This window comes from Camelus bactrianus, chromosome X (assembly GCF_048773025.1).
Source record: "Camelus bactrianus isolate YW-2024 breed Bactrian camel chromosome X, ASM4877302v1, whole genome shotgun sequence".
NCBI classification, from domain to species: Eukaryota; Metazoa; Chordata; class Mammalia; order Artiodactyla; family Camelidae; genus Camelus; species Camelus bactrianus.
Genome location: NC_133575.1, coordinates 24,234,723 through 24,257,219, shown reverse-complemented (window position 1 = coordinate 24,257,219; position 22,497 = coordinate 24,234,723). Strand labels below are relative to the sequence as shown.

General features: G+C 39.8%; 1 protein-coding gene across 14 annotated transcripts in view; it reads left to right on the top strand.

The window, feature by feature from the left end:
• Positions 1-22,497, top strand: part of DMD (dystrophin) — a 1,840,970-nt gene that overhangs the window by 1,752,873 nt on the left and 65,600 nt on the right. For all 14 annotated transcript variants that reach the window (XM_045507265.2, XM_045507267.2, XM_045507235.2 and 11 more), the window contains 3 exons: positions 17,712-17,878; positions 20,221-20,332; positions 21,754-21,890. In XM_045507265.2, coding sequence (XP_045363221.2) covers positions 17,712-17,878; positions 20,221-20,332; positions 21,754-21,890 — 416 coding nt within the window. The remainder of the gene's footprint in view (positions 1-17,711; positions 17,879-20,220; positions 20,333-21,753; positions 21,891-22,497) is intronic.

The window sequence follows — 22,497 nt, the reverse complement described above, 5'->3', positions numbered from 1 at the left end:
ATAATCAGTGTCCCCAGAAACATCCTCTTCCTCCCAGATACCTAAGCATTCCACTGACTGACATTTAGGTTGTTTCTCTTTTTTGGCAAGGTAGGTAACACTGCAGTGAACATCTTTAGGCAGTTAGCTCTTTACTTTGATTCAAGTTTTTCCCTTTAGGATAAATTCTCTGGAATGGGATTACCAGATGAAAAGATATAAGCAGTTTTCTGGCTTCGGATACGTATTACGAGATGGCTTTTTATCAAAATTGTCTCTATTTATAATCCCACTAGCACTGAAGGAGTGAGGTGTTTGCAGTGTCACGTTTTTCGCAGTGTTGTTCTGTTGTTTTCTAAATTCTAGGAACTATTTTTGTTATCTGGGGTTTCAGTCCATTCTAATCTCATCATCAGTAGAACTAGGTGTACAGATAACTGGGTTAGACCTGTATGTAGTCTGACCACAGACTACAATAAAACTCTAGAAGGGCTCCTGGGTAGAACATTGTCAATGTTTAGAAATTTCAAGCAGTTTGAGCATTTGTTTAATAGTTAATTGGGCAGATTGAATATATATACACACATAATAAGGCTGCTTATATAGGGTTGGATATACTAGGGGTTGGTTTGACAAAATTATGGCAAATTAGCTGCAAAAGTAAAACAGATGTGGAGAAATAAATACATTTTTAACCTCGTACTCAAATCTCCCGAAACATGAATAGACTATCACTCCCTCTGAGTTTTGTCTTGTGTGTTGCTGCATTAATATTTCTACTCCAGAATGTTGACACAAGTAACTCCCATACAATGAATATTAATGGCCACAAATAGTCCAGATTCATTCTGGTTTTTTTTTTTTTTTCTAAAATCCAGTTCTGAAACAACTTGCAATGGCTTAATTTTCTTCCCCTAAGCGTTCTTTTCTCTTCAGTCAAGTTTCAGTAACTTTTTGCATCCTAGTTATGAAACACACACGTGTTCATATATACATACCCACACACAGCTGTGTGTGTCCTGTGATGGGTTGAGAGTAAGGGTCAGAACACAGATCTTCCAACAGCCATGTCTGTTCAGGGACAGTTCCTGCCTCAGAGCCAGGTGGACTGGACTCAGGGCTGCTGGAGCCATTGTCCCATCCCCCCATGGTACTTACTGACCATGCTGCTGCCAACACCAGCAGCCACCGCCACCCTCACTGCACTCTCTCTCTTTCCATTGAAATATATCTGACATCAACATTGTGTAAATTTAAGGTGTATGACATGTTGATGTGATACATTTATATATTGTAATATGATTGCCATTGTAGCAATAGCACCTCAGTCACATCATTATCATTTCCTTTTTTGTGATGGGAAGCTCTAGTCTCTGGCTCTCTTGAACTCAAGCAGCTGTCGGGACAAGGGACTGTTGAGCAGAAACTCCACTTTCCCTAGTGCCACCCCACTATCAGGAGCCTGTTGCATCCTTGGGGAGGGGGAGCGGGAGTGTCTGCGTTTTTCATTCACTTCCTGCCCCTTGTTCCACTACTTCCCTGTCCCGGTAGCAGCACACTCTCTTCTCAGCACCAGAACTTTGAACTCAGGCCACCACTCCATCACATAGTGATTGAATGCATCCTAGCTAGCCAGTCTCCAAGCTCTCGGAAAGGTTTATGCTGAGAATGGGGGAAATCCAACATCTTTGGTTTGATTCTGTTTCATTGCCACTTGTACACTTGTGTAAATTATTACAAGTGATGAGAAGGCCTGGAAGCAGTTTCTTTCCCTTAAAAAAATTAGTACTTTACTAATTTTTCTTCTAACTCTAAATGTTCAAAGAAGAAAATTTGGAAAATACAAAATAGTAGACAAAAAAAACCTGTTACTACCACTGTTAATATCTTGATGGATTTCCCCCAATGAATACATTTCTCTAAAACCACACCCTGGTCACTTTCATTGGTCTTACTGCTCTCTCTGTTTAACTCTCAGACCTTTCCCATCTGTTTCTATAACTGCCCACAGTTTGCTTTCACTACCATGAAATAGCTTCTCCCTACCATTTGTACTGGCCATGGTTGTAAATGATATTGTTACTATTGCTACTGATGATAACATTTTACCTTTGTTCACATAGTTTTCTTTGAGATGAATAAAATGGACAGACTTGGGGGGCTTTGTTTTTATTGTTGTTTCAGTAGATGGAGAATTTATCCGTTCCCCTGCAGTTTGTCAGCTGGTGGAAGAATTTGACTCTTAGTCAGTGTCCCCAAGCCCATTTACCTCCTCATCCCCAAATATGTACTTTTTGATACTAATGCTCTTCAGCTTCCCAAGCTGAAGCAACAGGAATTTTTTCTGAGTCTCTGCTAGATTACGAGATGCCATAACAAAACAGGGAACATAGGAGAGATGAGGAGAAGAGGAATCCTCATTTTAAGAGGTCGCGTATTGGTAAATTGAATGTGGCTAGAAGGACGTGCACCTTGTGTAGGTACAGAGCCAGGCGAAGTTTATATTGCCTAGATTTGGGGCCCCTCTCCACCTGCTAGTAATTGGCAGTCTGCTTGAACAGATCCATTGCGAATGCTTCCTTCAGAGTTGGCATCTTGGCCCTGGCGGGCTGTTCCTCAGCCAGGAGCCCTGGCCGTCACCTTGCCATTCGGAAACTGCAATGTGCATGAAAATTTGATGTTTGCTGTAGGGAAAGATAACAGGACTGAAAATGCCCTCTGCCCTCTGTTTGAAGTGTAAGACCTTGGGAACGGGGCCGGGCTAGTTCCTTCAGCAAGCTGTGCTCAAAGACTGCTCTTTCTAGCAACCCGAGGAAACGCACGGCGGGACAGTGCTTGTTTCTCTGACAAATGCATTCCCTGCATCACAGAAGGAGAAGTTGACTTCAGACTATAGTCTTTTTATTTCCTTTGTTGTCTTTTCAAGCTGGTGCAGTTAGAAAAATGTCAGCTTCTGATTCAGACAAGGGCCTGGCAGGGACAAGAGGACAGCGGTGTTTTCATGTGCAGTGCTCGCGGGGTGATCTTTTTGAAGGTTTCCTTGGCCCGTATCCCTCCGTCCTGGAGATGGGTGGTGGTGATGGTCACACAACAATATGTATATACATAATACCAGTGAATTGTCCACTTAAAATGGTTAAGATAGTAAATTTTATGGTATGTGTGTCTTATCACATTAAGAAAAAAATGGGGGGAATAGCTCAGTGGTAGAGCATGTGCTTAGCATGCACAAGGTCCTGAGTTCAATCCCCAGTACCTCCATTAAAAAATACATAAATAAATAAACCTGGTTATCTCCCCCCTTCAAAAAAATAGGGGGGAAAAACCCAAAAACTTTTGTAAAAGAGAAAAGGAAATCGCCAAGTCTAAATAAGATGCTTTGCCTACTAAAAATCAGGATAGGCCCTTCAAGGAATTATCCATTAAGCCGGTAAAGGAAGTCATATCTGTGGATTTTAAAGGGGAAAATTTACTATAAATGTATGGGTTTGACAGTGGTGTCTTCATTGCTACTAAGTGAGGCGACAGGGTATGTTTCTACGTTGGACGCATACTGGAGTCAGCACAGTTACTGGGAAATTGACTCTTTTGAGTATTCGTAGAAGTAAAGATTTGAAATTAGTTTGTTTTGGAAATACAGCTACAATTAGTGCATCATCGGATTGATCTGCTTTCATATTCCATGCAACCATCCCTGTTGATGGAGTAGATTAATCCTTATGACCTCAAGTAAGGCCAGGTCTGCCCTGGCCATGAGTCACACAGACTGCCCAAAGGAACCCTGGAGTTCGTCCACATGTCTCCTTTTTCAGATGAGAAAACTGAAACCTAGAGAGGCAGGATGAATATATTCTACATTCTGCAGTTATATTCATGTCAGAACGAGACATCAGGCCCAAGTTCCCTATGTTCTAAGCCAGTATTTCCTTCTGCTAAACCATCTGAGTAGAAGTAGATGGCTTGAAGCAGTTCAAATACTAGACTGAACTGAGAAAGTGTTAAGATGATCCCTTATATGAATTTTAGGTTATAATAGGATGATGTGGGTAACTGAACACTCTTATCCCTACCCCAACACACGTACACACACACACACCATGATCTTTATTTAAAATACTCTAATCCCACTTTCAGGTGTCTAGTCTACCTTCAAATGAAATCGAATAATATTTCCTTTTAGGTTTTCAGTTTAAAAAAAAAAAACGCTTTTAATTGACTCCAGAGAAGTCAAGTATCTGTAAATTGGTGTTTGGCTATGCCCTTCAAAGTGCTCCCCCTGGCCCTCCCCCAATAGTCTTTGTACTATTTTCTTCTGTAAACATTTTAAAGACTTTATTGTTTAGATAGAATCAAGTATACCAACTTTATATTCAACATGCTTCACCTACAAGAGCTTGCATGTCAAAATCTTTTTATTTTACATCTGTTTTCTGCCTCCTGTTGTATTCATGCATTCAAAATGAGTAAGTTGCTTTTTCATCTGTCTTCTGAATTTTTATATTCATATGACAAAAATGAATATCATCTATGCACAGTTGTTGTAATATAGAATGATATAGAAATGAGGATAAATTATAACCTCAACTGTGGAAAGCATGCGCGTGTGTGTGTGTGTGTGTGTGTGTGTGTGTGTGTGTGTGTAAGTAAAAAATCATTCCAGGACATGTGAAGTGGCAGAATGGCTAAGCACATACACCCTTGAAGCTAATTACTCAGGCTCAAATCCCAGCTCTGCTCTTTGCCGAGTGTGTGACCTTGAATTCCTTTCTTGACCTTCTTGGCCCCTAAGTTCTTGGACTGAGCTAGTAGAGGCAGGGCACTTAGAGTGGTGGGCACATAGTAGGTACTCACTGGGCATTAGCTACCATTATCTATAGTGTATTTAAACATGAGGATAGCCCACCAAGACTAACAATTCCTTTTATCTGTAACCAAGCATCTATAGATTAGATTGTAGACACTCTTGAGATGGTGGTAAGATACCATGCCAAGACACTTCTTAATCCGTTTGACAGCATTCCCCATGCCAATTGATAACATTTTATATTTTCCATGCTTAAAATAACTCCTAAAAATTCCATTTTGCTTAGATTTCCTTTGGCTGTTTGTTCACTAATCAAAATATGGTCCCTTTGGTCCCATAGACATTCTTTTTATACCCCTTTGGACTGATGGGTAATTGCTAGTGACTACGATGTAAGTTATTTAGGACTTGGTGTGTCTAAGTAGAGGTGGTATCACCAGGCTCCTACTGGGCCTGCTCATGGACAGAATTCCTACAAATTTTTAGGAAAGGGCCTTTCATCAGAGTATTATCAGCATTGTCTTGAGTTGACTATTGGTTTTCAATTGTCGATTTTTTCTTCTTTACTATAAGCTGTGGCCGTGGCTTCTGTGGTTAACTTTCTCAGTCTGGAGTGATGGATATTTTCTTCACCAGCATTTTAAAGATAGGTTTGTGTTGTAGTTGAATCCTGTTTCATTCATAGTATACGTATTGCAAAGGAAAATCACGTCTTCCCGTTTCCCCTCCTCAGTCTTCTAAAGCAGTATTCTTTGTTAGGACCAAAGTTTCCTTCCTTCCTTCCGTCCTTCCTTCCTCTCTTCCCTTCCCTTCCCTAAGCTGAGACAGAAGTGCTAATGAAGAAAACATATTTTAGGGGAGCCATGGAAGAATATCCCGGACTCCCTTTCATCGATTCGCCATTACTTCAATTTCACGTTGATACTTACCCCAGAAGCTCATGGAAACAAGGAAACATGAGTTCAACATTCACCGTTTTCTTTTTTTCCCCCATGTTTGTCACTGGCTCATAAGTTGGATTTTTTAAAATAGAAAGTTCTTTCTACAAAGATTTATTTAAGATGAAAGGAAGTGCAAAATGTCTTCCTGGGTTACCCTTACTTGTTTATCCAGAGTCCTTTGTGTGTCTTGATACTCTAATAGCTAAAGATTTTTTGTTCATTTGTTCGTTTACTTTGGGTTTGGGGGGAGCATTTGATAAACTAGCTAAAATCTTTTTCTAATTTGCTTTTTTTTAAGCTACATTTTAAAATATATACAGTAAAATTTGTTCTGGTGTTCATTTCTCTGAGTTTAGACGAATGTATATAGTTGTCACCACGACTATAATCAAGACATTTTCATCACCCCTAAAATTCCCTCTTGTTTTGTGGTCATCACGCCTGCTCCCAGTCTCTGGAAACCACTCCTCCATATTCTGTTCCTATATGTTTACCTTTTCCTGAACTGGATTTTAAATGATTGTTGGAGGCTGTTGTGGAAGAGTTAATGTTAAAGCTTGTACTTTAGCATAATGTGTCCTGATACATACTCGAGAAAAATGTTCCATGATATCTACAGGCAGATATATGTGCTTCACCATGCATATGGGAAAGTTTTCTGTAAAATAAGAACTCTCTCTAGCATAAATTAATAACATTGAGTGTACTTACAGATTTGCATAGATTTTTAAATTGTGCTGCTGTTCCCTGGAGCCATGATGTTAATTGGTTTATTAGTCAGGTGGAGTGGAGAGCCTGAGGTCAGGACAGTTGTCCTTGAACATGTAAATGAAGAGTGGATAATCACTGTATATTATTGTTTGGGCTTATTTTATCTTTAATGGGTGATTCAGAGTCCTGATTAATCTTTAGAGCAGTGACTACTGGCCTCCAACCTGCTCATTATCTTCAGAACTTTAAATAAAATACTTGATTTCTACCCAAGACAGCAGTGATGGGGAGCCTTTTACTTCTTCTTGTCTCGCCAACACAACTCTTGACCTCTCAATCATTATTTTAAAATTTTCTGTAAACGTGGAGCTGCTTAAACTCGTTTTTATGGCTGAAAACCCATAGTCAGGTATCTGGGCGAAGCACATCTCAGCAGAGTGTACTAGAGGATGCTTTAGGAACAACGACGCTAAGAACAGGAAATCAGTTGGGTGTTAGGTTTGCATTTTGTCAGAAAACTAATCCTAGAGTTTTTCACATTTTATACCATTGACATCAATGGCATTTCCCCCTCCCTTTTCACAGTTATCACAGTTTCCAACCAGCATTTTATTTGGAAAAAATTTCAAGTGTAAAGAAAAGTTGAAAAGATGATATGATTAACAAGCACACGTCTCGTGTGTCCAACCCTGCTTAGCATTTTGCCCCATTTACATTTCGTGATGTCTTCACTTGAATCCACATACACAAACATGTTTCTCCCCTTTACCGTTTAAAAGTAAAAGGACATTACACCGTAAAACATAAACCCTAAACACTTCACCATACATCTTTTTTGAAAGGACTTCCTCCTGCATAACTACATCCTGTCGCTACACATAAAAACATCATTTCAGTGGTATCATCCAGCATGTAGTCCACATTGAAATGTTACCGTTGCTTCAGAATGTTCCTTATTTCTGGCTTTTTTCTCCCATGATTCCAGTCAAGGTCTTTGTCTCTCACTGGCTTGTCAAGTCTCTACATACACTTAATCTGAACAGTCTCCCAGCATTTTTTTGTTTTGTTTTTACATTCATAACATTGACATTTTTGAGGAGTCCAGGCAGCTCTCTTGAAGAATGTCCCATATTCTGGATTTTTCTGAGTTTCTTCACGATTAGATTCCGGATGATTTTTTGTTTGTTTGTTTTTAGCAAGAGGAAGACAAAGGCGCTGTTGTGTCCTTTCCTACTACGTCACATGTGGGGGGACAAAATAACACTTGGTTCTTACTGGTAATACTAAGAACGTTAAGGTGGTGTCAGTCAGATATCTCCACTGTAAAAGTACCCTTTTCCCTTTGTAATTAGAAAGTCACTTTTGTGATATTTTGAGCACTTATGAACATCCTGTTCCTCAACAGGCTTTCACCCTATGGTTTTAGTCTCCATTGATGATTCTTTTCTAATTTAGCTATTAGATTGGTGATTTTCCAGTTCTACCATCCTTTCTGCATATATTACCTGGTTTTCTTCTATAAAGAAGAGCTCCCGCTTTCCCTCTTTCTCTCTTTTGTTGTGTGTGTGTATCACCATAGACATCTAGGGTGATTTTGCATGTACAAAGAATTGGACTTCTCCTGGTCAAGCTGCCTTCGGATACTATTTTTGCCATGACATTGCTGAAAACGCCAGTGCATAGAATTGACAGCCCTTTTCCCCCTTAGTAATGTAAACATATATCTGAGAAATACATTTTCATATTAACCAGCTCTTTTGTGGGACCAAATCGTGTAACGTGAGCTATGTGCTAATGAGGATTGAGAATCTCATAGGCTTTTCTGTGTCTTTTTTCCCCTCTTTTTGCAACCTCAATTTCTATTAACCTTGCACCTCTCAGTCCATGTAGCTCATATATGCCGTAGCATCTAGCAGTAGGAAGGAGGACATGTAATGTCAAAAAGAAGGGGGAAAGGAGGCAATCAAGGGAGATGCGAGTATGCACTTAGCACAGTGCTTTTTGAGTATTCACTTGTATCTTCATGTAGCTCTCCAGCTTAGAATTCAGTTCAAGAGTTGGTACCTGGGCTTTGTCTCAAGTAGGCCTTGTTTACGTATGAGAGCCTCTAACGCAGACAAGTAAAAGATTCAAAAGATTTTGGAGATCAGCTTGTGTGTTCCCATAGGAAATCATTTTGGTCCACCCTTTTTAAGACTACTTTAAGCATACATATTTTAGTATTAAAATAATAGATAATCTTGAGCTGTTTCCTTAACCTCTTTGAGCCTTTTTTCATCTGTAACATGAGGTTAAACAGATTATCTCAAGAGCTGCTTATCCCCCCCCAGGTTTCTTTGATTGTATGCTAAATGTTACACATGGAAAAGGCAGAAGGGGATATGGATTACTGTATTTATTTCACAGCTTGGTCCTTATCAGCCAAGTCTTACCTGATCTTCTAGGTAGCAGTGCTTGTAGCAGAGATACAAGGTACAGAAAACAGTCTTGTATATACAGTGTGGCCTTCCACACGAGACCAGCTGTTCTCTGACTAGAAGTAGCACAGACTAAGAACAAGATGTGAAAAAACATTGTGCGAAGCCTCATATAAATGATCCCTTGTGTCCCTACACTATAGTGTCCTCAGCAACTCAAAGGTAAAACACAAGGTTCTCGTGTCTGAGAGGATCAAACTGCCACCTTCCTTCTGTTTTATTTGTTACATGCAGGTTTCATACAGTTTTATAGCAGATTTTTTTTATCACTCATTTGATTTTCATAAAAATTGGGATTGTTTGGAAGAAGAGTCATTAATATTCTTTACAACTTGTTCTTGTTCCTCCTTTTATGTTCGTTGCTAGTGCACACTTCTCTCTTATGTAAAATATTCCACTGATGCCCTTGGTAGATTTAGAGGTTGTTAAAGAAATCGTAATAACAGCTCAGGGAACAGTCGGGAACTGCCTGTCCTATACTGTCTGACCCTGGCCAGCCATTCTCCTTGTAGTTCTAAATCTTTGTGTACAGACAGTAATTCACAAACTGTTTTGATCAATTTAAATTCAGCAAATCTTTCCAAACACTAGGGCTTTTTACAATCAGGGCCAGAAAAGTTGGCTTGTCAGCTATTAATGCCATAACCTATTAACAATAGCGGCAATATTGAAATGATTATTTGGATTTGTGAAGGGAACATTTTACTAGTGAAAACAGCAGATGAAAATGGCCAGGAAGAAGAGATTAACCTTTTTAAAAATCTGTGGTATGTCCCCAGTGTTTTCCACAAATTTACCTGTTTCTGTCAGTAAGAATGTTCGGAAATTCTATTCATGAATCTGAATGCATGCAATAGTTATTTATTTAGATACTGTTTTTATTCTAAATGGGCAGGAACTCTACTAAATAAAATGAAAACATACACTCATATGTGCACACACACAGACACTAACACCAACACCCACACTTTTGTACCAGCTGACTGCCTTAACCTTGCTTGGAATAATTATTTGCCATGATTAAATTAGTTGCTATTTGTCCTAGCATACATTGCATAGAGTTTCTTTTTGAGAAGCAACCTGATTTCAAATTGGGGTCTAAGATTTTAGCATGTTCCCTTGTGACTTATAGTTTGGACTTTTAATTTATTAGTCCTTTTTGGTTCCTCTATCCACAATATATAAACATATTTAGCTTAAAATGTTAATTGAGGTACAACTGACATACGACATCGTGTAAGTTTAATGTACAACGTGGTGCTGTGACAGTTATATATTGTAATATGATCACCACGCTTGTGTTAGCTCACACCTCTGTCATGTCGCATAAGTACCATTTTGTTTTTGTGGTGGGAATGATTAAAATCTAGTCTCCTAGCAACTTTGAAATTTATAATACAGTATTATTGACTAGAATCACTTTGCTGTGCATTAGATCTCAAGAAATTATGTACTAGCTGCAAGCAGATAATCTCCCCAATTTACCCAGCCCCAGCCTCCCATAACCGCCGTTCTATTCTGGTTTCGGGAGTTTAGCTTTTTTAGAGTTCATACATGAGAGATATCATACAGTATTTGTCTTTCTCTGTCGGACTTATCTCATATAGCATAATGCCCTCAAGGTCCATCTGTATGGTCAAAAATGGCAAGATTTCCTTCTTTCTCGTGGCTGAATAGTATTCCGCTGTATACACACACAGCGCATCTTTTTTTATCCATTCATCCATTGACGGACACTTAGAATGTTTCCATGTCTTAGCTGTTGTGCATAATGCTGCAGTGAACACGGGAGTGCAGGTGTTTCTTCAGCATGCTGTTTTCATTTCCTTCGGATATATACTCAGAAGTCCAGTTGCTGGATCACTTGGTAGTTTTAGTGTTAGTTTTTTTGAGGAACCTCCATACTGTTTTCCATAGTGGCTGAACCAGTTTACATTCCCAGCAACGGTGCGCACAGGTTCCCTTTTCTCCAGCCTCACCAATGCTTGTCTCTTGTCTTGTCTTCTGACAGCCCTTCTAGCAGGCATGAAGGGATGGATACCTCATTTCTCTGTCTACAGTGCATTAACCAGTGTAGCCTTTCTCTCCCAGTCAGTAGTTGATCGGGCCTATCATAGCTGCTCGGTTTCTGTGTCTGGAGAACAGCTGCCTGCCTGCTGGGGGCCCTGCAGAGCTCCAGGGAAGTCTGACATTTAGGTAATCATCGTTTTCTCATGTTGGTTTCTCAGTTTTGACAAATGAAGCATGTCATTGTAAGGTATTAACATTAGGGCACATTTTCTCAATCTTGGCACCACTGACACGTTGGCCAGGGTGATTCTTTGTTGTAAAGCCTGTCCTGTGCAATGGTGGACATTTAGCAGGATCCTGGCCTCTGCCCACTGGGTGCCACTGACACCCCCTCCCTGAGTTGTGACAACCAAAAATGTCCCCAGACATTGTCGGGTGTCCTCTGGGGGTACAGAATTGTCCCTGGTTGAGAACCCTTGACCTCAAGCATAGCTGTCTGCCTGTGAGCTCTCCTTCAGGCCCCAAGTATAAATTGTGTGTATTCCTAGATTTTAAGCGAAATCATTCTAAATATATCCTGCAAATCCAGAAATAGACTACGGATTAGCCTTTTGCATGTGATACTGTAACAGACAAACTAACAGAGAGCCATTTACTTAAAAAACTATTTAGAAGTAAAGTAGGCATTTGAGAATGTACTTACTTTATCCTCTACTCCTTAGATGGCTCTTATACATTTAATTTTTTTTTGCTCTTCAGGATGAGTAGGCAGTTTTTTTGTCATTCTTATTCAGATATAATCCTTCCTTTTATTTATCGTGATCACAGTTTAATTCCCACCCATCGTTCACTTCAGTAAATCTTGACGGAAGGTATAGAGACATAGTTCCTGTGTAGGAGAGGAATGAAGGAGGTTTAGACAAGTATTATTTCCAGGACAAAACGTAGTTCCTTTTTATTGTCTGAGAACTACTGGCTACAGACAGTCTCTTGCCTAATGTTTACCTCTCTCTCTGCTATATTTTTCCATTTTATGAAGTATTGCCATGTTTTTTCCAAAAGCCTGACAGTTGGGATGCCAGTTACCTTCTCCTACAAATACGATGTACGTGTTTATGGTAGCTGGGCTGCGGGGCTTGCTGAGAAATCTTCCCATTGCATTTCTCCTGTGGCCGTGAACTGAGGCTGTTAGTCTGAGAGAAAAATCAATATTCAGATCACTGCTCTGGCAGCTATTTGGGGCCTTCAGTGCCTGAGGGTTCATGGAAGGCATGCTGGGAAGGAAACCCAAAAGTTATTCTGAACCATGGCAAATCCCCTAACTGCCAACTGGCCACGTAATGTCCTTTGAAGTTATTATATTGGTAATTACATCCCTTGGCTAGAAATGCCGGATATTGGGATTCCTTTAAGTTGTCTTTGTACCTTGTTCAGATGACATTTGTATAAAGCCACCCTGCAATCTGCTGTAATGCAGCAGCAGTAATTCCAGCAGACTCCATCCCTAGCCTCCATGCTGTGGAGAGTTGCTGATAGGTGTGGACCAAGAGAGAAAGAGCGGGGACCCAAGGTACTTCCCCCACAGTGGCTATCACAGTGGAAGGAGCTGTGACAGCGCTGCTTGCTGTGTGTGTGCCATAGAACGGGAAAAAGGAAGTATTGCCAAAACCAGAAAACAAAACACACCAGGGCTAAATGACCTATTCTAAGTGTTTCTGCTTAGATGGTCTGAAACTGGCATTTAGGATGACGGCAGGGTCATCCTTGACACCGAAAGAAGATATCTGAGGCCCAGGTGGATGTCAGCAAACAATGACACATCCAAGGATGATCTCAATCCAATGCCATCATACCTGTCTTTTGACCTCAACAATTTCCTGTCATTCTAGTCTAACCTATTTGTTTTTTTCTAGAATGATGAAAAGGTAATTTTAACTAGGTTTTAGTTCTAGGTCTTTTAGATCTTTAGAGACGCTTGCCTGGTTTTTAATTCTTTCCTTCTTTATCGTCAGACACAAGGAGAGGGAATATACCAGTAGGATACAGAATGGTTTGGAGTAAAAATGAAAGATGGGAACAGAATGAGAATGTGAATCCCCATATCTTGTCTTCAGGGCTGTCAGGTGGCACAGGCGAGCAGTTTTAAAAGAGCCAAAATGATGGATCTTGCATCTTAGGAGGTAGAAAGAACCTTGAGAATTTCCAGCCTTTAAGCACAGGGGAATCTATGGTATTTTGAAAGAGGAGAACATTCTCTAGCTTCCCTTGGTAATTCACACTAATGCTTTAACAACTTTCAGCATCAGAAAATGCTTCCGTATGAGTTACAGCCTAAATTCTTCATGCTGCTTAAGCCTGTTTCTTCTTGTTCTGTCCTCAGTGGAGAAATCGAACAGCTGGTCATAGGCCCCTATGCAAGAGCCATTCATATAATTGAAAACTGTTATTAAATCTCCCCTTCAGCCACTCTTTCTTGCACATTCTGGTTTTGTTTTGTTTTTTTTTTTCATGGCTAAATAATCCCAATTCCCTTAAGCTGTTCTTGTAGGTCTTTCAAACCCTGTAATTATCACTGTGCCTTTCTGCCAAGCCTTCTCTAAGTTCTGGGTCAGCTATAGCCACCAGAACTAGACACCTTTTTCTAAGAAGGTTTTGAGCAGTACTGAGGGTAATGCGATCATTTGTTCACACTCCACTGGCTGTGTTTTTAGTTATACATCGCAGACATGGTCCTTCTTTTTTTTTTCCTGTTATTTTGTACACCTACATTTGTTGCTGACTCATGGTCAGACTTTTTTTTCCTGTCTTCCGGAATGACCAGAAGCTTTCTGTTAACATTATACTTGCTGGAGTAAGCCAGAATTCTTTCTCTGTAGCATGTTTTTGAATCCATCATTAAAAAAACTTATCATTTAAGCCTAAGTCAAGAAAAAATATATAGGTTCAGATTCAGCAACAATAATGCTGTATTTTAAATAGGAATGAGTTAGTGATGCTTTTCAATTTTCTGTCTTTTTATAATGGTTTTTCTCCAAGCTGGAAGGGGTTATTTTGATAAACTTGGTTTCTAGACCAGTGGAGCAAGAGATTGTTATAGGACATATTGTAGCTGAAACTTAATTCTTTTGACAAAGTCTCTCATTGTATCTTTGTTTATAGAATGAAGAAAACATGTTCAGTATAGACTAGACAATAATATAACTGGGAGGAGTCACAGTCCAACAGCCAGCGAGGGCCGGATCCTGGTTTTGTGCTGACCTCAGGTGCAGTCGGTAGTGGTGTGACCCAAGTTTGACGTTGGCCTGTTTGATAAATTCACCAGTGACTTTTTGATGAAGACAGAGCACGTATTTTAAACAGCAAAAATTACACAAAGTTGGAAAGAATGGCGAATTCAATAGCTGGAAGAGTCAGGAGTCTTAAAGATACAGATGCGATTGTACAAAGGGCTCAGACTAACAAGGTTTTAACAGAAGTGAAGGGAAACAAATCCCGACTGAACAAGTATAAAATGGAGGAATCACCAGCAGTAGGCAAACACAGCATTTCTTATCATGCTCAACAGAGCATTAGTACCCTGTGGTGTTCACAAGCCTTATAACTTAAAAAAAAAAAAAAAAGATGAAGGTCTTGGATCACTGAATAATTAGTGTGGGAAATTCAGAGGTCAAACAAGGTTTAACGTGTTTCTTTGCCGACAGCCCTCGCAGCCATTAGTATGTTGATGTGCATTAAGAATTTTAAGAGGCAGATGTAATGTGCAACGTTTCCTTAATTAATTTGACCTTCTTTTCATGAAACATTTTGCTGGATGATTGATCTGCTGGATTCATTGGGAAACACTGACCCAGAGATTTTGGTTGAATGGAAACCCTGTGTGAGCCTATAGTACAGAACAAAAGAAAGTCATCCAATTATACTGTCCAGAGAACTGAAGGTGCCATTCCCAGCAGATCATATTCGGAGAATAGTTTTCTAAAAGACAATGGCAAACCAAGCCATGTCATTTGAGGAAGAAATGAAAGGAATAGGGATAAAGAGGCATGGACAGACATGACAGCTCTGGTAAAATACTTAAAGGGATGTGTGAAGGCTGAGAATTTCTAGGTTTCTGGTCAAAAGATAATGATAATGACAGTCACAAGAGCAAACACGGGCATGGCTCTTGCTGTGTGCCAGACATGCCAGACACACAAGTGCCTTTCATTTGATAACTCATTGAAATCTTAAAGCAACCCTATGCGGTAGATGCTATTAATAGTCCTATTTCACGGCAGAGGAAAATTAAGATACAGTAAGTGATTTTCCCAAGGTAGCACAACCAGCAGCAAAGCTGGGGTTTGTACTCTCTTGATTGGACTCGAGCCTCCGGTCCCCTTGGCTATATGCTGGCAGATTTCAGCTCAGTGAGATGAAGCACTTTTGACAGGGATACCTGTGCACAAATATTCAAGTTCATCCATTAAAGACATTTGCTCCCCACACGGGTGGTATTTATACAGTGGCTGTAAGAACATATACTGGCATTGGATAAGTTTGGACTCAGTGACTACTGAAAGTCTTAGAGCTCTGTGGTGCCGTTCCAAAAGGATGAATTCACTTCCATGGTCCCTTTCATCTTTAGGTTCTATAATTCTTTTTTAATTTTTAAAAAATTTTTCCACAAAGTACCTCTCTGATGGCACTCTACACAGAGAGAAATACTCAACAAAAGCTTTTGATCAGTAGCTTGAACTGATACCATTTTGCACCTAGGATATTCAAGGTTAAACAGCTCATTGTAATGTCACATTTATAATCAGGGCTAATAACTATAGTACTACTGAAGTGGTGAGTGTTTCAAGCCAAATGACCTATCCATCCAAATCCTACTGCTTTTCTGTCTAAAATGTGAATAGATTCTTTATTAGCAAACCACATTCCAAGAGAAGCAATATGGGTTTGCATTTCAAATGCTCATCACTTGCATGATGCTAAATATCCCATCATAGATTCAGCATAAATTGTTCTCAGAATAGGTAGTGCCCTTTGGTTCTTGACGAAAGCAAATGCAGATGGTCTCTGGAGAAGGCATTTAAATTCTAAGAATCAAAGTATCTCCAGAAAAAAATTTAAGGTCATTATAGTACATATTAAAAAAAAAAAAAAGTGAGCACACAGCAAACTAAGGTGAGTGAGAACCAGCAGAAATAGCAGACCCCTGAAGCAGACCCACAGTAACTTCATATCTTGGAATCATGAGAGATGATTTTTTGAAAACTAGGTATACTCTGTTAAAAAAAAAAAAATAACAGACAACATTGAAAAATACCTGCAGGGAACAACAAACTTTAGAAGTGACCTTAGATACTAAAAAGTACAATAAGCAAAATTTAAAATTCAAAAAAGGAGGAAAACTAGGGAAGGCTTATTCAGATAAATGGAGGTTAGATCGACCAAATCTTAACATTTATCTAATAGATTTCTGTAAGCAGAGGGGAGAAGGAATGGAGAAGAGAGTATCCCAGGAGATCATGACTGAAAAGATTCCAGAGCTGAGTCAAGACTCTAACCCACAGATTCAAGAGGCCCAGTGAATCCTAAAGAATAAATAAAGCCCTAGAAATACAAGACAAGACAGGAAAAGGACAGATGGCCTTCAAAGGACCAGCCAACAGCTTCACAGCTGACTTCTCAACAGCAGCAGAGAAAGTGAGATAGAAGTGTAATGGTACTTGAGTGTGCTAAAGCAAAATAAAAAGAAACACCCCCCCCCAAAAAAATCCCTTTCAATCTAAAATCTATACCCAATGAGAACAGCTATCAAGAATATGGATAGAAAAAGAGACTTTCAGGCAAACAAAACCTGAGAAATTTGATATCAACAGACACTGACTGTAGGAAATACTGAAAGATGTACTTTGGCAGAACTGATCCTAGATGGGATATTTGAGATGAAGGAAGCAATGAAAAACAAAAACAAACAAACAAACAAAGTGGTCAATGTAAAGGTCAATCTAGCAATATAAAAACTCAAAATAGAGTCTTGTAGAGTTAAAAAAAAAATATGTACTTAAAATGCATCACTATGGTAACATACCAATCAACTGATGGATGCATAAATATATTTTGAGTTTTCTAAAATCATTGTACTCTCTGGGAGGACTGGCGTTTGTTAAGCTTAGACTTTGAAAGAGAGAGAACTCAAGACAGAGAAGCAACAGGCCCCCATGAAAACAGCACTAGACCAAGAGGTCTGCATGCTAGTAGCAGCTCTGCCTCCAGGGAGTTGTATGGCCTTTGAAAAGCCACTTCTTTCTTCTGTATGTCACTTTTCTTTGTCGGCAAAATTGAAGCATTGGGACCAGATGAATTTTAAAGCCTCTTCATTATGATTCTGTGAAACACTGAGAAACGGATTTGCTAGGAAAAAAGGAATCAATAGTTCCTTGAGTTGTGTTTTTTTTTTTTCTCCTTTGAAATGGTATCAGTAAACACTTGCAGGTATCTGTTCAAAAACTGGAGCTAAGTAGAGTCCCTCTCAGGTGTGTATTTTGCTTTCCTTTTTCCATTTGTTTTGCTTTGGTTTCTTGTCATCTAGTAGCCAAGCAGAGTGATGGCAGTTTCCCAAAGCCTCAGGGGTAGGTGGGTCGTGTGGGTGTTAGGGAGACACTTGCAGCAACAGGCAGTGAAAAGTGGGCCTCACTGTGCCTCTGTGATTCTTTTCCTTTCTTTTTTTTTTTAACATATTGCCTAAACTGACACATGCCTCCTTTCCTCTCTTACCTGCTCTCCTTCCTGTCTTTGCAGGCTAATAATAAGCCAGAGATTGAAGCGGCCCTTTTCCTGGACTGGATGAGACTGGAACCCCAGTCCATGGTGTGGCTGCCCGTCCTGCACAGAGTGGCCGCTGCAGAAACCGCCAAGCATCAGGCCAAGTGTAACATCTGCAAGGAGTGTCCGATCATCGGCTTCAGGTATGAGGAGCCCCCGCAATGTCATATTTTGTCTTAACATTTCTCGCCTTTTGATGACTTGATGTCTTATCTACTGTGCCAGTTGCTGTTAGTTTGTTCCTCTTCAAAGTGGGAGAGGAGGTGATCAGGCTGGGACATCGATCGCTGATGTCACCCCCCGCACCGCCGATCACTGGGTTGTTTTGGTGGATCTGCCTCATTCGGCAGGTGTCCCTTTCCACCTTTACTCTTCGGCTCTGCAGAGCCATGTTCTTGGTTGATTAGGACTGACTGCCTGTCTCCACTGAGATATTTGTCCATCAGGTGTATACAGATTAACTGTACCTCTTCTTTCCTGGAACGCAAACACTTTGATCATCTTTCCTTCTTTCTTTCTTTCTTTCTTTTTTTTCTTTTCTTTTCTATTCTTTTCTTTCTTTTTTTTCCCATGATCTTTTCTGTTTATAGAAACTCTCTAAGAATTGGTTATAAAATTAAGGGATGATTCTATTTTGGGAGACCCGTCATGGTAGCTCAGTCTCTTAATGACTTTGCACCACTTTTCTTCCCCAAAAGTAACAAGAATTGTTTCAAGCACCCTGAAACATACTTCTTTATCTGTGATTCTGATTACACTTTTTTTTGTAGTATCCTAATGAACTTCTAAGGGAATATAAAGTATGCAAGTAAATGAAAGATTCACAAAGCAGCTAAAAAAAGAAAATGTTCCTTATAAATTTAAAAGAGAAAGTGAGAGGAAAGATACCAGCTTATTATTCTGATATTCTTTAAATGTCACAGAAAACAATTGGCTCTTAAATCTTCAGTGTTGTTGACCTGTTTGGGGAGACAGGATATTTTTAAGTGATTTAATCTTATCGAACAACAGTCTCAAATCCAAATTCTGAAACAGTGATGTATTAAACATCTGGATCAACATCAAGGTTTCCATAGCGATGAATAAGTGTTAACTTGTAAACTAGTTGTATCATCTGTGACTGTTCAGAATCCACTTACCAGCTAAGTAAATACTCTTCTGGTTATGCTCAGACTTGTTTTATTACTTTGTTTCCTAATAACTACTTTGTACCATTTGTGTGCTTTTTATTCACTGTGCTCCTTTACCATTGGTGTTTGTCCTTCCATACTTCATGCTGTTTCCAAAGAGGTTTTAACAAAAACCTTCAGAGGTTTCTAAAGCCTAGATAGACAAAACTGAGTAGGCAGTGCTTGCAAAGGACACCTTCTTTCCTTCCTGATTTTGGCAGGTAAGAGTGATGCCACGGGGCAGTGGGGTTGGAGGGGAAGCTATACAGGACCGCATAGTATTTCTTACCTTTCTTTTCTTAGCTTCCTTCATTGGTAAGATTTGTATGGGGGGGAGGAATTTTATAAAATGACAAAGACGAATGCTTTGGAGGATCTAAGAGAGCCTTTTCACATTCAATTCTTTTGCCCTTATCAAATGAGATCATTTTAGGAATCAGTACTTCTTTTTCCTCCTCCCCCACTCCCCCATCCCGAAGAGGGTTGGGATCTAAAAATGGTAGCTTTTCCCCCACATTCCCATATGTGACATAAGGAATATGTTTATTTGAATTGGCGAAGATGCTTATCTGAAAAAGCACAAGGCAGGGAGAGCATGAAACGAAGAATACAGTAATCTGAGAATCGGGGAAATGTACCATGTAGTACTTACACATGATCAATTCTTTCATCTAACCCAAATCATGTCTTTTCTTGGGGCTTCAGCTATCATGTGTGGGCAACGTGGTGAGGAATTTCTGAAGAGAGACAGATAAAAGAGATTATCCAAGTAACTATCTGAAGATGAATCATGTCAGTCAATCAGGAAATGTAATTAAAGCAAGATTTGTTTTAATTGAGAGTTCTAGTTCCATTTTCTTTTTGTCTTATGAAATTGCTTTCTCTTTATAATTTTTTGAAAATACTTACCTCAGAAAACTTTTGTGCCCTTCTAATGGGTAGGGGGACCTGCCATGCATCAACCTTCTTCAGGAAGTTCTTTCAAGCTCTAGTACTTGGTCTTCAAAAGACTGGAAGTTTGCCAGTATCTTCCTGCTTAATCTGAATGAGTTCCTAGTGGAGTTTCAATAAGAGCTGAGTTTTTCTTCCCTCCCTCCAAATGTTTATAGGATAATCTTTCTGCCAAAATGTTTTGATAGTGTTGGAGAAGCACCAGAGAAATCTGGAAGGAGAAAGTTAATCACTTACCTTGTGGGAATAATGAACACTGCATTCTGTTTCAAGAATTAAGACAGTGGAAGAAGGTTTATTAAAGGGTGTTCTTTGGGAATCTGATTTGAAGAAATACACATGTGTTTGTTTTTGTTCTTTACCAGGTACAGGAGTCTAAAGCACTTTAATTATGACATCTGCCAAAGTTGCTTTTTTTCTGGGCGAGTTGCAAAAGGCCATAAAATGCACTACCCCATGGTGGAATACTGCACTCCGGTAAGTGACACGCCTCCCTGACGTGCGTCCGCGCACCTGGGAGAAGTTTCAGTTGTGCACAGCATTGCAGATCACATGTAATGCTGTGATTTGTAAGTTCCCCAGATGTCTCCCCACATGTCAGCCAGCTCGAGTGGCTCCAAATTGTAGACTCTGGGACTTACCTTATCCCTAGTGCATCAGGGCATGCCTGGCACTCGTGGAATGTCGTAGACACTCAACATACATTGTTTGGTGAACCAGTAGGTTTTTCTTCGGTTTTCGTGGGTTGTAGGGAAGACATTTTCACATTTATTTTGCACAGCTCTGGTGGTTGTGTGGAGAGGTGTTATGGTCATGGGGCATGTTGGGTATTGGAGGGCAAAAATACAGTTTGCCTCAAATTCACAATCCACTATTTTCAATTAATCTTACTCACCTTTTATCTGTTTTATATGCTAACACCTAGCCACTAAATGCTAGGCATTTACCTTTTAAAGTACTCTGTGTGAGATAGGTATTATTTCTCAGCCCCTTTTTACAGATGAGGACTCTGAGGTCCTGAGGGTAAATAATTTGCCCACAGTTGTATAATTAAGAACTGGAGCCTTCTCTTAAGATGTTGTGTTGAGAAAATGTTCAGTGGCCAATAGAACTTTGAAAAATCACTGGTGAAATGGAAAGGGCCTAGACATGGTGGGCACAGATCTGAGTGTAAAAATCTTTTATTCCTTAAACACTAGCTGCTTGTTCTTCAAAGTGTGCTCTGTAGACCAGCAGCAATTGGCATCACCTGGGAACTTATTAGAACTACAGAACCTCAGGCCCCACCCCTGACTTTCTAAATGAAAAGCTGCATTTTAGCAAAACCTGCATTTTAGGGACACATCAGTTTGAGAAGCTCTGCTTTAGAGCATTTCTTGCTTCCATCTCCAGAGTGATTCTCCCAGCTGTTGCTTCCTCACTTTGATTTCTTTTGCAAAGCTAGCCAGTGATGGAGAGTGTACCGTGCTGTGAATGGATGGTATCTAGTGGGTGAAATACGATAGCAACGTGGACAAAACATTTTAAAAATACTGTACAGCGTGGCCACACTTAAGGTCAACTTTTCGACCTCAAGACTTCTATAAACTACTGTTTGAGTAGCCTAGTAGTTGGTATACTTTATTTATTCACCATAACGACTTGTTCAGGTATTATTGCCCCCATTTTATAGATAATCTAAGCCTCGGACAGGGGAATAACCCACCCAAGTTAACCCCACTAGTAAATGTCAGACCTGGTTTCAAAGCCCTGTTTCTGTGTGATTCCAAAGCCTTTGCCCTCAACCTCTACTCGCTCCTAAGTTACAGAACAAGTGGCCCGAGGCAGAGCACTGGAGTGGTGCTTTATCTTGAGATCATACCTTCTGAAGCCTGATCTCAGCATGATTTCCCTTTCAGACTACTTCGGGAGAAGATGTTCGTGACTTTGCCAAGGTACTAAAAAACAAATTTCGAACCAAAAGGTATTTTGCGAAGCATCCCCGAATGGGCTACCTGCCAGTGCAGACTGTCTTAGAGGGGGACAACATGGAAACGTGAGTAGTGGGAAAAGCAAAACAGACTCTCGTTTGACGTATATATTTGAACTCCTCTCAGCTGAATACCTTCCTTCACTCCCAAGTGCAAACAGTCTCTCCTATTTCTTTCTTTAGATTTACTTTAGCTGCAAAGAGAAAAACAAGCTGATATTCAGTCGCCATTTTCCCATGTCAGTTGTCCCATGACAATGACCTTTTCCAAAAATGGAACTGTATCTCACAGGGAAATAAAACCACGTTACGGCTGCTCACTACCTTACAAGGCTTTTAAGAAATATGGGACTGTTTACAAATGAGTGACTCCAAGATCTCATTTTGATTTTCCTCCCTCACAAATCAGTAGGCGTGTGTCTTTTTGTATCTGATTGTGTGGTCGTATCTAGTCACTTTTTTCTACTTCAAATAGAGTCACAGCACATTTCTTCACAGTGAGTAGTAATGATTCTCATGGCCAAACTGATGATGCCTTCACCTCTTTTGAACCTGCTCTTTCTTTTTCTCCATAAGTCTCATGGCAATAGCACAACTGTTTTTCTTTTAATTCACTTTCCACCTTTGTTTGGCTGTTGCACTCCATGGTTCATACTTAATTGGATTTCACTTA